At 59.1% G+C, this 16,487-nt stretch overlaps 1 protein-coding gene across 1 annotated transcript in view; it reads right to left on the bottom strand.

Moving 5' to 3' along the window:
- Nucleotides 1-16,487, bottom strand: part of PLXND1 (plexin D1) — a 75,853-nt gene that overhangs the window by 43,789 nt on the left and 15,577 nt on the right. Inside the window, exons 2-9 of the mRNA XM_082059726.1 lie at nt 13,635-13,811; nt 10,671-10,802; nt 9,032-9,132; nt 8,253-8,382; nt 6,737-6,911; nt 5,046-5,154; nt 4,217-4,319; nt 196-300 (exon numbers count right to left, since the gene is read on the bottom strand). Of these exons, the coding sequence (XP_081915852.1) occupies nt 196-300; nt 4,217-4,319; nt 5,046-5,154; nt 6,737-6,911; nt 8,253-8,382; nt 9,032-9,132; nt 10,671-10,802; nt 13,635-13,811 (1,032 nt within the window). The remainder of the gene's footprint in view (nt 1-195; nt 301-4,216; nt 4,320-5,045; nt 5,155-6,736; nt 6,912-8,252; nt 8,383-9,031; nt 9,133-10,670; nt 10,803-13,634; nt 13,812-16,487) is intronic.

Here is a 16,487-nt window from a genome sequence, read left to right on the forward strand (position 1 = left end):
GCAGCGACCTCAGCCAACACGGCCCGGGGCCAGCCCCTCCGACACCAGCCCCTCCGACACCAGCCCCTCCGACACCAGCCCCTCCGACACCAGCCCCTCCGACACCAGCCCGTCCTCAGCGTCCCGCGCCTGGCCGGGCCACCGCACCAGCCCAGGCTCGGCTGCGGCCTCCCCAGCTCTCCAGAACTCATTTACCTTGGAGAAAGTGGCGTTGGCCAGTGAGATCGTAATGTCCCGAGCCACTCCTGTGGGCATGGGGTCCAATGAGGCAGGTACGATTCGCGGACAGTCAATTTTCTTCTGTTAGGTACAAAACAAGACAAAAAAGAGGTTAGCTAGGCGTATGCTGAGCAGCCTCACCGACAAGGCAAGACGACACATTGGGACCCTTGATAAGATTCATTTCAGTACATCTGTAAAGTCAGATCACACGGTAACCCAAGACAGTGAATGCCAAGATGGCACCGTGACGCACAGAGCGCTGACACCACCGGAAGCTGAGTCTCAGCGGGAAGCCCAGCACGGCGCCGCCGCAACCCCTGCGCTGGTGCCCGGGCAGCTGCAGCGCGTGGCCGGGTTGCCGGGGCCCGTCCGCAGGCACGGGCGGCACCGCGGCGGGCGCACAGGCGGCACGGCAGGTCCTGCCCGCTCCCCCAGCTCAGCGACCCGGCAGCTCGCAGCCCGCGGGCGGCCCAGCCTGCCTTCCATCTTCCGGCACTGGAAAATCCGGCCTCCCAGGCAAAGGGCAAACGCGTGTGCGCTCCTCAGCTGCACTGGGAAGCGCCCTCACAGAATCACACACACTCAAACGTTTGTGAGGCGTCGGGGCTGGAGTGACGCTAAAAGGCGGCTGTGCAGCCTACAGCGGCCAACGCGCCAGCGCGCCCCCCGCGGCACAGCGCGCCCCGCCGCCCTGCAGAGCCCCCCAGCCCGTGCCGCCGCAGCGCGCGGGCTCTGCGCACAGCAAAGGGTGCCGTGAGCGGCAGGGCCTTCGGCGAGGGGACTGCGCTGGTAGGACGGCTGAAATGAAAAGCCTCAACGAGGCTGAAAATGATTTTAAAAGGTCATCCGTCCCCCTACTTTTGTTCTCACTTTAAATTGATGGCTCAGATGCTGGAGCTGACTCAGAATTCAAGTCTCTATGACAAGCCTATCTTGTTCTCTCATGAGATGTAAATCACACTGCAGAACTACAGCAAAAAAGAAGCCAGATTCTCCATTGCCCCAGGGTATATCCAGATTAATGCCTTTGACAGTGGAGCCACTGGGGTAAAAGACAACAAAATATTTGGTCCATTATGCAGAATAATTTGCAGCAGGCAAGGTTTGCCTCTCACTCGCACTAAGGGTCAGCCCAGCGTGCTGATGAGAGCGCCGCTGCTCCGGCGAGAGGAGCCGCTGCCCTCCCGACGCCCGCAGGACACGTCCCGGTGCTGGACACGTCCCGGGGCCGGACACGCAGCGAGCACGAGGCTTCTCCCCCACCTTCCCCAGATCCAGCGGGGGCCAGGGAACCACCTGGAGGTGCCTGTTTAACTGTGGAAAACACGCTTCATTTCTATCAGGACACTCATCTTAACCAAGCACAGTTGGTGCCGCCTAAACAAGGGGATTAAATAACACAAGATGTACCTGATAAGAGAAGTAGAACAACAAAGCAAAGCACTGGAGAGAGATTTCAGTCCCAAGCCTCTTCTAGGAGAATCAAAAGAGTTAAAATAAAACCAGCAGGGCTACAATGGAAAATTCATGCAAAAGCTGCTACGGCCTGGTGTGTCCTTGCATGTCCCAGCAGCCGGCACGGCTTCCCGGGTAAATACACTTTAGAGGACTGATTAACTTGTCTCGCAGCCCCTTCCCCGCTGTTCATCAGCAGCTAGAAATAGAGCTTTCCAGCTGATTGTATCATTCACGTCTGCATCGGGCAAAGGCTCAGAATGTTTAAAATGCTGCGGATGAAGCCAGAGCGACCCTGGCTTCCCGGCGGAGCAGCGCTCAGGTGCAGCCGTGCCAGCAAGTGTTCTTACTGAAAGCTCCGGCTGTAGGACGCGGCACCGTGTTTCCAGGGCTACCAGCACCTCGTCCTGCTGGCTGCTCACCAAAACCAGCGGGAGGAGCTTGGAAAGGCAGAGACAAACCAGGGATGTGCCCAGAGCAGGTGCAGCACCCAGCGGAACTGCAGCTCTGGAGCTGGAGAACAGGCGAGAGAGCGATTCTCAGCTCTGCCCCAGCATCTCCCCAGCCAGGGTCTGGCAGGGACACCCGGGCTGAGCGGGGAGCGCACACCTCTCTGCTAAAACCTGCCCTGGCCCTCCCCTTGGAGAGCAGCGACACTTAAGGTGAAGGACACAAATGAACCCAGCCCAGCTGCAGGCCATGCAGCGCTTTGTCAAGGAGAACATCAATCAGTCACCTGGGACCTTCAGAGTCCTCTCACAGCCCAAGCTCCTCCTTCAGATTTAATGAGAAACACCGCGAACCAGCCGTGATTAAGAGATGGATGCAGGGCCCATGTGTGGCGGTCCCCTGCTGTCACCCAGTGCCACCAGCGGGGCTGGCACTCCCGAGCCCCCAGCACAGGGCAGACCCCAACACGCAGCCTCGGCACGTGGGCCCCCCATCAGTGACGGTTTTCAAGTGCTCACCCCATCCAGGCAGCAAGAGAAAACACTGGATGCTTTTTGACACCTGGGAAGCTGAGGAGGCGGACGGTGCTTTCACCAGCCCCCCCAGTGCGAGCGGCCCAGGCAGCCGCAGGACAGCACAGCCCGTCCGGACAGCCCGGGGCCAGAGCAGCGCTGCGGGAGCTGCACCCGCTGCACCCGCAGGGACGGGCAGCGCTGCCGGGAGCTGCACCCGCTGCCACCCGCAGGGACGGGCAGCGCTGCCGGGAGCTGCACCCGCTGCACCCGCAGGGACGGGCAGCGCTGCCGGGAGCTGCACCTGCTGCCACCCGCAGGGACGGGCAGCGCTGCCGGGAGCTGCACCTGCTGCACCCGCAGGGACGGGCAGCGCGGCCCAGGGCTCCCCCGAGACACGACCACGCGGAGCTGCGACGCGGTGGCCCCAGCGCCGCCCCCATCCCCGGCGCTCGCAGCGGGAGCAGATGCCAGGGCCAGCCAGGAGGGAGAGGGTGGCACGTGTGACACAGGGCCAAAGTCCTGCCGGTAATGAGCACAGGGAACTGCTGGAAGAGCCGAGACAAGAGCAGAGCACCGGTGCCAAAGGGATATTCAATTTACAGTGTTAAAGCTTGGCTTGCATCTACGGCAGATTGATTGCTAAAAAACCAATTTTATTTAAATGAACTTCAATTTAAATTTCAGAAGCAGGAACACACTGAGCCTCTGGGTTATTGGAAGCTATAATTTGGAAAGGGGCGATTTTCTCCTTTAGATGAGCACCAGCAGCAGTGCTCCAGCAAATTATTAACATACCGCAACAGCCTAGTCAAAGCTAAACGAATTGTGGAGTGTTGCTATGTTTATTGTGTAACTCAAACCCCGGCGCCCCAGAATGCAGAGAAGCAGTGGTGTCGCTCCAGACCTGGCAGGTGATGGAGAGCCAAGGGACAGCACAGGACAGCACAGCATGGCATGCTACGGCACAGCACAGCATGGCACGGCACAGCATGGCACGGCACAGCATGGCACGGCACAGCACGGCACGGCACGGGTCCAGCTTACCTGCTGCGGATGTGCCCCCTGTGGGACACCGGCAGAGGAGGGTGCCCCATCCCCAGCCCGGTACAAGTCGTGGCCGCGCTGCCATGGCCAGCGAGTGCCAACTGCTGCTGGAGCGGACCCAAAACAGGCCGAGCAGCGGCTGAGACCACCTGAGCATCAGCGCCGCAGACACCCAGGGTCACCGAACAGAGCGAGGCTCAGTCTGGGGACCTGGAGGCGGCATGGTCCCAGCCGGGCTCCGCCGCGGTGCCGGACGCTGTGAGCACAGCACGGGCAGAGCAGCACGGCAGAGGGACCCTCCAGCTCGCCATCCGCCCAGCCTTTGGCAACAAGATGCATATCGCTGCATTTCCGACCAGAGAGACTCCCCAGGGCCAGGCAGCATGTCGGTGACGCTGAGCAGCACCGTCACCAGAGCTGTCCCCCACCCGCCGGGACAGCGCTGCCGAGCGCGGGACACCTGCCTCCGCAATCACAGCCACAGCGCAGCGACGCGGGGAGGCCTCCTGGGCCGGTCTGACGGGCCTCACCTCCATCTGCAGCGCGTCGGCACACTGCGAGCGGTTGGAGACGCAGGTGTAGGTGGAGGGACACCAGTGACACTTCCACCGCGTCGAGAGGCAGCTGGTGCATCTGAAACAGCAAAGGTGTGGTGAGAAAAGCAGATTTCAGGCTGCTCAGGGCAGCCACAGCTCAGCCGTGCAATCCATCTTTACACATGGTGCTCAGTCTTTAACAGTGCCCAGAAAATGAGGTTGCAGGGGCTGGTTTCCCTCTCGTCCTCCCCTGGCAGCTGGTGGGGACGCAGCAGAGCCACCAGCCCCAGTGCCACCGCAGGGCAGCTCCAGGGTGTCACTGCATTCGGTGCCACCGTCTGGCCCCGGCCCACAGGGAGCCACCCTCTCCTGCTTACTGAAAAGTGTGAAAATTGCTCTTTCCCCCCAAAACACTCTTTCCTCACGTGTTCACCCGTGGAGCCAGGCAGGCTCTGCCCCGGGTTCGCATGGGACCCCCTGTGCCCCTCCCTCACCGCCCGCAGACCCCCTGGGATCGCTGGGGATGCCGGCTCCGCTGCATAAGGGTTAACAGAATGAGCCTGATATCAAAATATTATTCATATTTCCAAAAATCCCAACATGTCCAGATGGCTCCAGACACGATGAGGACCCTCCCACGCGGATCCCTGGCAGAGCAGCCGCTGTGCCCCTGCCAAACACTGCCCTGGCCCCCGCGCTGCTGGGGCTGCACCGCGCGGGGAACCCCCCAGCGTCACCCGCAACCCCCGCCGGCCCCCGCGCCACCTGCCCCAGCGCCGGCGCCACCGCGGCCGCCACCGCCCCGGCACACCGCACCACTTACGCTCTCTTCGGGTAAATGTTCCCCGTCCTTTTGCAATCGTAGATGGTGAAATTGGCCCGGATAATGTTTTTGCTGTTGACCCGGAGAGCAGCTTCGACAACCACGTGGTCTGGAGAACCAAGCCAAAGAATATTGGGTTGCAAGAGCCTCTCGCTCGCACTCACGCTCAGAAGACAAGACAGACCCTTGGGAAAACGAGGGCTAAATGCGATTTGTTTGCTCAAGGGCTTCCTCCGAGCTGCATTGCAGAGCTCGAACCATTCGTCTTTTGCCCTCTGACTTCCAGCTCTTCCCTCTTAAATCAACGCTTTACATCACCCTCACCAGAAAGGAACATTGCGACTTTCAGCACAGAATTCCAGCGTGTTGTGCAAGTGTTAATTAGCAGAGTTAATTATTGTCTTTGCTTACAGTTGGTGCTAAATGATATTTAAAAAAAATGTGGTAATTAAAACATGTTAGTTATCATGTTTTAAAACCCCGCTCACTTTCCCCATGACAACAAACCCACAGAGAAGAGTGGAAACCCCTTTTTGGCGACTCAACATTCTACACTAACCTCCCCTCCCCCAAAATTGCTGAATTTTATTTCTTTTTCTTTGCAATTTTGCCATATAAGCACCAGGGACAAGGGACAATGCCTCTTTCAGAATATGTACAATAAATCAGAGCGTTGGATTCCAGAAATTCATTCGGACATTGCTGCAACCAACAATACAGAACAGTTAATGATCTCCCATTCTTTGGATAGCTGGGGAGAAAAACAATGCAGCTTTATAAACTTGCCCATGAAAAGTGGGGTTTTCAAAAGGACTGGCTCATTCTTCTCCTACTGAAGTCAACCATCTTCAATAGGGCATTCACCCAGGCCCGAGAGATGGAGATTTAACACTGGAGCCTGGAGCGAAGCACCGAGCTCCTGGGCAGGAGCAGTGACACGGGCACCTCCACGGGCAAGGGCAGGAGCAGTGACACGGGCACCTCCACGGGCAAGGGCAGGAGCAGTGACACGGGCACCTCCACGGGCAAGGGCAGGAGCAGTGACACGGGCACCTCCACGGGCAAGGGCAGGAGCAGTGACATGGGCACCTCCACGGGCAAGCGGCTGGTGCTCCTGGGCAGCTCACCGGGGCTCCCACCGGCTCTGCGGTGCTGGTCACCCCAAACCTGGGCACCCCTGGTACCCGCTGCCAACGGGGCACTAGAACCCCTCGGTCTGGCTCTAACTGCACCAGCAGGACGGGAGGTCCTGAGCTGCCCCAGGGGCGCGCGGGCTCCTCTCCAGAGCCCCCGAAAGGCCGCGCGTGCTCAGGAGAAATTGAACAGAAGTACTGAAAATATCAATATAAGCAGCAACATCTCATTTCCCTGGGCTAAAGCATTTTTTTTAGTACTTATTAATTCTAAACCAGAAGCTCTAAGCAGATAAATCTTAAAAAAATAAGTACATGAACTGGCTTTTAAAATCTGATGTTTAAAACTAAAATTGATAGATTTGAAATACTGTCAATTCATGTTAAGATGGTGAACCCCCACGCTTTGAAGTCATATGCCCTATAAAGCAGAAGCAGCTTGGGTCTCTTTTCCCCGTATGCATTTTCTACATGTACAGTTGGAAAAAGAAACGAAACCCCTGGGAAATGAAGTCCACAGAAGGGGTCAGAATGCACTGAGCCCATTTTCCTCTGTACCTTGGTCGTCTGGAAACGTTGGATATTTCTCGCGTGGAAGTAAACTGCAGTAAATAAACTGATTTACATCATCTCCAGCAACTCTGGCTACGGTGTGGATATTATTTCCATAGTCACATGAAATATTCGTTCCATTCAGGTTTGGGATAGTCCCATTTATTTGTATTATCAGGGCCTATATTTGGACAGAAAAAAAAAAATCTGTTATTATAATAGAGAATGATACTTAGAACTTGTCAGTGTTTTACAAGCTTTTCATGCGCCAGCAGCTCTGACTGAGTCCAGAGAGCCGTTCGTTTCATTCTGTGCACGTCGGGCTCCCCGGGCTGCCCGCACGCAAGCCCTTGCTTGGCAGTCAGAGCTCTGCACCAGGACGCCAACAGCCGCAGCCGCGTCACCGGCCGGCACCAAATCCCAGCCCGGGGCTTCCGCGGGGACCCTCGGAGGAAGGAGGACACGGAGGCTCAGCCCCGGCTGCCCAGGCTGTCCCCGAGCCCCCTGCCTGCACAGAGTCCTGCCTGTCCCTGCCTGCCCCTGTCCCTGCCTGTCCCTGTCCCCGCCCGCCCCTGTCCCTGTCTGCCCCGGTCCCTGCCCGCCCCTGTCCCTGTCTGCCCCAGTCTCGCAGCCCCTGGGCAGGGACCCTCCCGAAGCTCTGGGGAGAGAGGAGGAAGAGCAGGATACAATTAATTCCTGTTTTGGAGTGCCTAACCCCCCCAGTTTGCACCAGCCCATGCCAGGGCTGGACTGGGGAGGCGCTGGGCTGGCGGGACCTGTGGGGAGGGTGGGGAACAGCCGTCCCATTTGGGGAGGGTGGGGAACAGCGTCCGCCAGCGCCCCGCACACAGGGCCGGCTGCTGGGCTCCTTCCCGCCGCCGGCCCCGCGGGGCAGGGGTGGCAGTGCCGCAGAAAGGAACGGTCTGGAGGAGGGTGACACGCACAGCGAGTGCTCGGCCGGCTGTCCCTGGGGACCCCAGACCCCGTGGCAGAGCCAGAGCGGTGCCAGGGTCCCGTGGGATCCCCCAGCTCCGGCCGGGATCTGCCCAACGGCCGGAGCTCACCAGCCATTTCCCCGTGTTGGGGCTGGTCGAGAACTTTGGCACGGAGGGATTGCTGCCATTGGGAGAGGCTCTGTCTTTACACAAACAATGTTTTGCTGAAAACATTTAAAGTATCATTAAAATATTGTTAAAAATAGCAACAATACAAAGCCAGAAAATGAGCTGATGTAGCTGCCTGCAGCTGATCTGTATCCCGCACTCGTGCAGATCTCCGCAGCCCCGCTCACCCGCAGGCTCAGCGGCCGATGCCCCGCAGCTCCAGGCGCCGGAGTCACCTCCTGGCGCCGCCGAGACCCTGGGCCCGACTCGGTGCCACGCAGCAGCGCTCAGCACCCAGGCCCACAGCAGAGCCGCGGGGGCTGCGCTGCAGCGCGGGACAGACACGGGGCAGCCCCGAGGGCAGACAGCGACCCCACGAGATGCAGCACAGGTTAGTTTGGTATTCACGCCCAACGCACCGGGTTCTCTTTGTCGATATTGATCTCAGGCTCCAGGATGGTCATGGACGGGCACTGCTGCACCCCCTCGCTCACACTGGCCCAGAAGTTGGCCCCGGTGAAGTTCGAGCACTCGTGCTGCAGGGAACACCTGCAACGAACAGGGCATCAAGTCGGGGTGAATTATTTTTAAAACTGGTGATAAAAGTGTTGACTTCCTTGTGAGGGAAGATCCTCAGAAAATCCTGTGCCTACATCTTTTCCTCCATCCCTGCAGCTAAGCCTAAAGCTTTGCTGCTAGATTTGAAGTGCCTGGTTGCCAGGATAGAGCACGTTCTCGCGCCAGCACTCGGGCTGAGCGAGAGCAGGCCAGCCTGAGCCCAGCACCGGGACGAGAGGTGACATTCTGCCTGACCCCTTCCATTTGTAAACGCAGAGTCTGATTTTGTAAATCCCTCTTTGAGTGTTGATTGTCTCCTACTCATCGATACTAATTGCAACGGCACAGGACGGTCTTTAGCAGGGTGCTGGCTCTCTCGGCCCCATGGCTGGCTGCCTGCAAGATATCCTTCGCGCTGGCAGCAGCATAACGACGCAGCCACAATTAAATCCTGGCTCTGAAGAGCATCCCAACCATTTGAGATCAGATGCAATTGGTTTTTAAAGTACATATTTCATAAGAAACGGACAAAGACTAAAGGTAGTGTGACTGTGCGGAAATATGAAAGGCACCAGAAATTCTTGCCCGGGCTTGAGGGCCAAAGGACACAGCAAAGCGCCCCAGGACACGCCAGCCCTACCTGGTCTCCATGGTGCACCAGCCGCAGTAAGCGTCGGCAGCAGCCAGGCACTCCGCGCACGTCGAGTACTGGTCGCAGGCAGCCACCTTCACCCGCGTCATCTGCACGACACAGCACAACTGCTTCCACATGTCCAGCACCACCGCGGAAACCCCAACCCAACCGCCACGACACAGCACAACTGCTTCCACGTGTCCAGCACCACCGCGGAAACCCCAACCCAACCGCCACGCGCCGGCGCGGCCGCACGAGGCTACTGACGAGACACCTGGTTCCGGGGCTGCTTCACCCCTCAGCCTGCACCAAGGCCACCAAAGGGACGATGAGGAGCAGCCCAGCACCGCATCCTGCCCCCGCCCCAGAGGCGGGTGCTCTGTGCCACCTGCCCGCAGGGACCAGCACAGGCAGCTGCCCGTGTCCTGCCCGTGTCCTGCCCGCACCCCGCGCAGCCCGGCACCGCCTGACCTGGGCACGCAAGGGCGCCCAAGAGACGGGGCTGCTGCGGCGGCGCGGCCACCACAGCGGGCACGGCAGCGTGAGCTGCTCCCTCAGCCGGCACCGCGGCAGCAGAGCGTGCCAGCCAGGCTGCGGGAGCGGCACCGCACCCCTCCGATGTGTCAGATGGAGATGGCTTCACAGCTTGTCCCTCCTGTGAAAAGCTCTCACTGCAGAAAGCGCCGCTCTAGACAGAGCTAAACGCTATCTGGCTATTTACAAAATGACCAGAAAGCAAAACCACTCTGGAAACCTTAATTTGTAAAGAAATCAAAGTACCCCAGGGGACTTGCTCAGCAGGAGCAGCTGGAAGGAAAGCGTGTCGGCTTCTGCTTTTCCCTCCCTTAATTTCTAAGCATTTAGGAAGAAAAACGGAGTCGTTTGGCACAGTGGGGACTGACAACGTGAGGTGCTGAGAGCCCTGAGCTCCCACTGGGCGGGCGCCCATTGCAGAGGGGAGAGAGGAGGATCCCCAGCGCCGCGCTGGGCGTTCGATCGAGCCCAACGAGGTGCGCGGCACAGCCGGCCGAGACGCCGGCTGAGGAGGCGTCCCGGGGGCCTGTGAAACGATAACGGCCGATCTGCAGGGAGTCAGGGCTTGGAAAATACAAGTGCAACATGTAACATTTGTGGCCGTGCATCAGTTTTGACAGATGAAGATGTAGCTCAGAGCAAAGCAGAGCGCTGGAGCGCTCGGCTCCCGCCCGCCTCCCGTGCCCCCTCGGCCCGTCGGTGCCCAGTGCCCGCTCCCCCAGCCCTCTGCCGCCCCCGCTCACGGCACAGGCAGATCTGCTGTCTGTACCGCCTCCTAAAAGCCTTCTTGAAGACTGAGTACTGCAGTTGGGGGGTTTCTGTACAGGAACAACCTCTGCTTATTTCTGCACTCCTGTAGGTGGATCCCTTTTGATATCTTGCACTCTCCCTTTTAGCTGCCACCACAAAGACAACAACACCTGACAAGGCGGAGGACAGGCAGGCACAGGTACCCCAAACACCCCCGCCAAAGCTCTGAGCTTCTTGCCTCTGCCCATTAACAGCAAAGCAAATTTTCCTGCCCCTTCCTACTCCCAGCTTAGTGCCGATGCCAAATCAAATGCGTGATGCTCCGTGCACGGACTGTTCTGCTGCAGCCCGAAGCTCTCACCTGATACGAGGTCATCAGATAGAGGTAGGTGGGGTCGGAAGGGTCGAACTGCATGACGGGGTGGACAGGCTCTCCGTACGCCACCGAGACGGATCTCCTGCTAATAACCTTCATGGCACTGTCCAGATTGATCTGTAGCGACAAGAAGCCACTCACTGAGACCATTTTTCAAACACTATGGGGAGAAGATTATTTTTCCTCAGTTACAAACAAGAATCAAAGTGGTATCTAACTGTGTTCCACACTCCCAAGCACTGCAAATCCCTCCTCACGGAGCTGCGGTGAAAAGGCGTCTGGTACGGCACAGGGGCCGCTGAGCGCCACAGGAGCCCCGGCTCGGCGGGACCGGCCCTCGGTCCCTCTCTTTGAGCCCGTTTGGCGCTGCCGGACACCGCTGGCGCCGGCTCTCGCCCCGCACGGCCGATTCTGGCGGCCACGGCCGCGTTGCGCTGGCTTCACCCTCCCGTAAGCGGCACCAGCCCTTGGCGCTCGTGACACACTCGTGTGCATTTGCTACTGAGAACACGGCATTCCCAAAGCTTCACGAAGAACAGCCGAAATCACAACAGGGCTGCACAACACGGCACCCCTGCTCCCTGCCTGTTGGAAAAGTAAGCGCTGTCATTTCTGGCCACACGGAGCTTTTCTCCCCGCTAACTCCAGAAGCCCTCGGCAGCTGCTGCAAGAGCCGGATCCCACCTTGCCCCATGAACCACCAGCTGGAGCGCTGGCGGTGACGGAGGCGGCTGCGAGCATCAGCCTGCCTTTCATGTCCCTGAATGTCTTGGCATTTGACTTGAACACTCAGCAAATTAAATGTGGCATTGCTGAGAGGTAATAACAATAGGGCTACACGATTCTGCATGACAGTCACTTTTCAGCTTGAAACAGAAAGGGAGCGAGGAAAATTCTTACCTCCTTACAAGCAGGGAAGGCAATAATTGTAAGGACCAAGCATGCCTCTGCTCTCTAAAGTCTGGATTAATTAATTAACATAGGATTAATTAATTCTTACACTACAGCAGCACCAACATGTCCTAGTAAGATAGCATGAGCTCAAAGCAGAGGCCTTCCCTGTGCTAGGAACGGTATGTAAGCACTGCAAGCTACCATGCAGAAAGAGAAGGGAACTGTCGTTATCCCCATTTTAAATGCTGGCTAGCCAGAAGCTCAATAGTCTGCCACAGTCTCTGCCGGGACAGAACACCGGTCACGGAGCCGTGGCGGTGCCGGGAACACCGGTCACGGAGCCGTGGCAGTGCCGGGAACACCGGTCTCTGCCGGGGCAGAGCTGTGGTGGTGCAGGGAACACCGGTCACGGAGCTGTGGCGGTGCCGGGAACACCGGTCACGGAGCTGTGGCGGTGCCGGGAACACCGGTCTCTGCCGGGGCAGAGCTGTGGCGGTGCAGGGAACACCGGTCACGGAGCCGTGGCGGTGCGGGAACACCGGTCACAGAGCCGTGGCGGTGCGGGAACACCGGTCTCTGCCGGGGCAGAGCTGTGGTGGTGCAGGGAACACCAGGACAGAGCCGGGTGCTGCAGGAGGACACGGGCTGCACCGGTGAGGGCAGACGGGCTGAAGTCCTGGTCAGCCCATCACAGCACCTCGTCCACAGGCTGCCAGACCTGGACCCGCGGGGACTCACCCGACAGGCCCCTCTGCCCCCGTCCCTTCGCGGCACAGCAGCCGGGCACCCCATGGCCTGGCACCCCATCCCAAGCGCTGCTTCTCTGCTACAGCTGCTGGACGTGGCGCTGGTGAGGGCCCCACGACATGCCCGCCTGCAGCCCACCCCCCCCGGCAGCCGTCACTGCTGTGCAGGAGCTGCTCCAGCACTATTTCTGTCCCTTTGCTGCCTTTTCTCAGGCAGCAAATCTGAATGATAACTCACGCAAAGTATCTCGTATCCCATGCCAAATAACAAGGAGCCCCAAAGGTAAAAGGGCTTCTGGTTATGCAGCTGTGTTGTAGAATTAGATTAGAGCTATCTGAGCAAATTATCCCAGCAAAGGGTAGCCAGGAGCCTCTCCATAATGGAGGCTCAGCAGATAAGGCTGCTTTCTCGGAGATGATAATGGAAGCAGAGCTGTTAATGCCGTGTGAACAGGGCTGCCTGCGTGTGGCATGTGCCGATCCTGCCCCCTGCACCTGGCCGGGGGGCTGGTTTCCTCCCACCCCGTGAATTACCTGCCCCCGGGCAAAAATCAAAGCAAGGCGCCTCTTTGTGATGGTTCCCACATTTCTGCCAGGAGCACTTGGATGCAAGCGAAGAGATCAGATCAGTTTTCTTCTCTCCAAGCATTTTGATCCAATATTCCACATTACGCAGCGCTCCCCCCAGGCTGGGACAAAGCAGGTATCCCTGCGTCTGCTCCAGCGCTTGTCTCCGCTGTGGCCTCTGGCTGCTGCGAGCACACCCAGCTGCTGTGGCTGCTCAGTCAAAACTTCCTCTGGCAAACCTCAAGTGCTAAAGTTACTGAAACCTTGGCCTTGCACCCTGGCTCTGGAGCCGGAGTGCTGCGCTGCCCTACATTGCCTTTGGCACAGCATTTGAAACAGAAACTCCATCAGATGCGTGGATTCACACCTGCTCTGGACTCAGCTGTGCTGAAGCATCTCTCGGTGATTCCCCTGTCTACACGGAGCCTTCAAAACCATCAGCTCACAGGGAGAATTTATTAGAAGAGCTGTTAATAATTAAACGCTGCACAATGATGTTTCCAGCATAGGGTTCATCAAGAACACCCTGCTCGCACGGCAGCCCTGAACAGTAATTAACGGCCACCAGTCACTAGGCAGCACAATCACTGTACAGATTACAGCAGCATCCAATTACTTCTTCACTGCCAAACGAGAGCAGGTGCCCAGACAAACTCGACAACAGACACTGTCCCCTGCGCAACCCAGAGGTGCGGGAAGGGGCGTCCCCGCCACCCCCACCCCCGCCCCCGTCCCCACTTGCCTTCAGCAGGGCTCCGCTGGCCGTGCCCAGGAACGCCACCGTGTAGTTGTTGACGCTGGCCACGGCCACCGCCGTCAGGCCGCTGTGGGTGAAGACGGGGCTGGCGGCGAGGGGGTTGACGATGGCCAGCGGGTGCTGCAGATGCGCGGCTCCACAGTCCAGCTGCTCCGGCTGCAGCTGCGGAGAGACAAGAGACACGAGCGTCAGGGGCTGCAGCCGACACCCACGGGTCCCCGCGGCACCGCTTGGTGTGGACAAACCACCAAGCCCTGCTGTGCCCAGGGAAAGCTCCTCACTGCCGAGCCACACAACAGGAGAACGTCGCTGGTTAACACGGGAGCGAGGAGCTGTAATAGAGCCTGTTCCGACCGCCACATCGCCCTCAGAGCCAGACCCAGGGCAGGCTGTGCTGGAGATGAGCTGTGCGAGCTCTGCCCATGCCCGCGCCACGGCAGGACCAGGCAGCACCGGGACCGCTGCCGGAGCCATCAGGTGTGGGGCACCCAGGGGCTCCTCCAGCCAAAGGCCCATTTGCTGCAGCAGCACCCTCGCATCAACCAAGGTTGGTGTGACGGTGTAACGGGACAACGGGCTCTTTGTCCCCCGTCCCACTGCAGCACCCAGCGGGCTCTTCCCCGGCACGGCGCTGGAGGCCCCTCGGGTGCTGCGCCCGGGTGACTCCCAGCCCGAGACCAGCGCCCCCCGCAGAGGAGGCTGCTCTGCCGCGGGCTGGTCCCGTGTGCCGCCCCGGCGCTGCCAGGGCTCCCTGCTGCGGGTCCCCACTCGGGATCGGCGCTCGAGACTGCTGCTCAGGATCAGCGCAGGGCTGCGCTCAGCCGGGTGCAAGCCCAGCAGACATCTCTGGCTCCTTCCCTCTCAAACAACAGGCGAAGCAAAAAGTTTCTCCAATAAAAGAACTCAAAATATTTTTTCCCCAAGTGAAGAAGTGAGAACAGAGCCAAAGGATGAGGAAAAAAACAGCTTGCTGGAGACTCTCAGGACTGTAAATCCTGGCTGTGGTCTTGCGGCTACTGCAGTCAACAGCAGAATTTACACTGGGACGGGACGGGACAGTGCTGAGCAGCAGCGGCGCTGTGCTGTGGGACATGGAGGAAAGAGCAGCGACTGCAAAACTGCCCAGAAATGCTGGAGCCCCCAACCCCATCCAGGCTCAGTCCTCAGCCGCTCACCGTGCCCCAGGGAGCAAGTACAGCTGTGCCCTGTGCCCACCACCACAAGATGTTTGTTATTTGCTTCTGGCTTCTGCTTTCAAGCTGTTCCTCAAAGCTCCAGGGGAGCAGGAGCTGCCTGTGCTGCAGAGCAGCCAAACCGGAGCCAGCAGGACGGCAGGCGCTGCAGCCCCAGCCAGCGCTGTCCCACCGGACACGCGCCAGGGCTGGTGACCAGGGACACGGGGCTGGCATCGAGCTCCCGTGTCAATTTGCCACAGGTGCCGAGGGGAGAGGGCAGGGGATGACTGCCAAGGACTCCTCATGCATGAGCCTCGCCTCTGAGCAGGCGTTTGGCTCATTTGGCCTAAAGCAAGACAACAGACTTTACTATCCTGTGCTAAATTAATTAGCACAGTTGCTCCATGACAGCAGCACTGAAAATGGGACTGATGCCTCACGTTCCTCCTACCCGGCCGAGACGCACCCGAGATTTATGACCACTCTCACCCTGAATCCTCCGAGACTCTCCTTGTAATTTCTGCTCAGACAAAGCGGATGGATTCAACAACGTCTGAATATCACAACAGTCTCGCTGCCAACAAGTCGCTCTTGCAGCAGCTTTTACCAAGTGCAGCCGCAGACGACGGGCACGTTTCAAGGGCCATTACCGCGTCATCTCCAGCATCACTCCAGCTCATCCTGAGAGAAGCCACCACGGCGCTGTCACCCTGCCCGGCGCTGTCACCCCGCCCGGCGCTGTCACCCTGCCCGCGTGGGGCCGTCGTGCCGGCGCCGGGGTGTCCGCGGGCCGCTCACCGCGCACCGCGCTCGGGCCCTGGCTGCGGGAAGTCCTTACACAAAACCCTGGACAAGAGACCAGAGACAAGAGACCACTGGCGATTGCAACCCACGCCCCTAGAACTGAGCACACTTTACACCTTACTGAACTCAGCCATAACGTGCATATCCCTTCCAAAATCATCGTCAGGGGTGCTAATTTAAGCAGAACAAACGCAGGGATTTGAGGCTGTATGTTAAGAAACGGGACCACGTGCCTGCAGCAGGCAGCAGAAGCTGACATCAGCCTGCTCAGGACATCCCTTCCTCCCCGGGCTGAGTGCACCAGGGCCTCTAGTTTAATTCCCTTATTATCGTTATCATTTCATTCATAGAACCAGACTAAATCTTCAGCTCTCCCCTCTCTTCAGACCACCGAGGAGATCAGGCGAATCTTCAGGTTTTGCAGCAAGTGTGTGAGAGCCAGGCAGGATGCCCTATGAGCACACACCCCGTTTGGGGTGCACCCCCCGCCCTGGGCCTGCCCCCCTCCCGGCCACAACCACACGTCTCGGCAACATGTCCCTGGAAAAAAATGGGGAAGAAACTTGCTAAAACCCAACACACGCACAAAGCAGCCAGGCTGTGCCGCAGGGGGCAAGGGCAGCGTCCCCCGCAGGCGGGGGAACAGAACCCCCGACCACGGCGGGGCTGGTGACCCCTGTGCGGTGGGGCTCGCTCCCTGCACCCCCAGACCACGGCAGGGCTGGTGACCCCTGCATGGCGGGGCTGGTGACCCCTGCATGGCGGGGCTGGTGACCCCTGCATGGCGGGGCTCGCTCCCCACACCCCCAGACCACGGCGGGGCTGGTGACCCCTGCATGGCGGGGCTCGCTCCCTGCAC

The sequence above is a fragment of the Streptopelia decaocto genome, assembly GCF_964273445.1.
Source record: "Streptopelia decaocto genome assembly, chromosome: 8".
NCBI classification, from domain to species: domain Eukaryota; kingdom Metazoa; phylum Chordata; class Aves; order Columbiformes; family Columbidae; genus Streptopelia; species Streptopelia decaocto.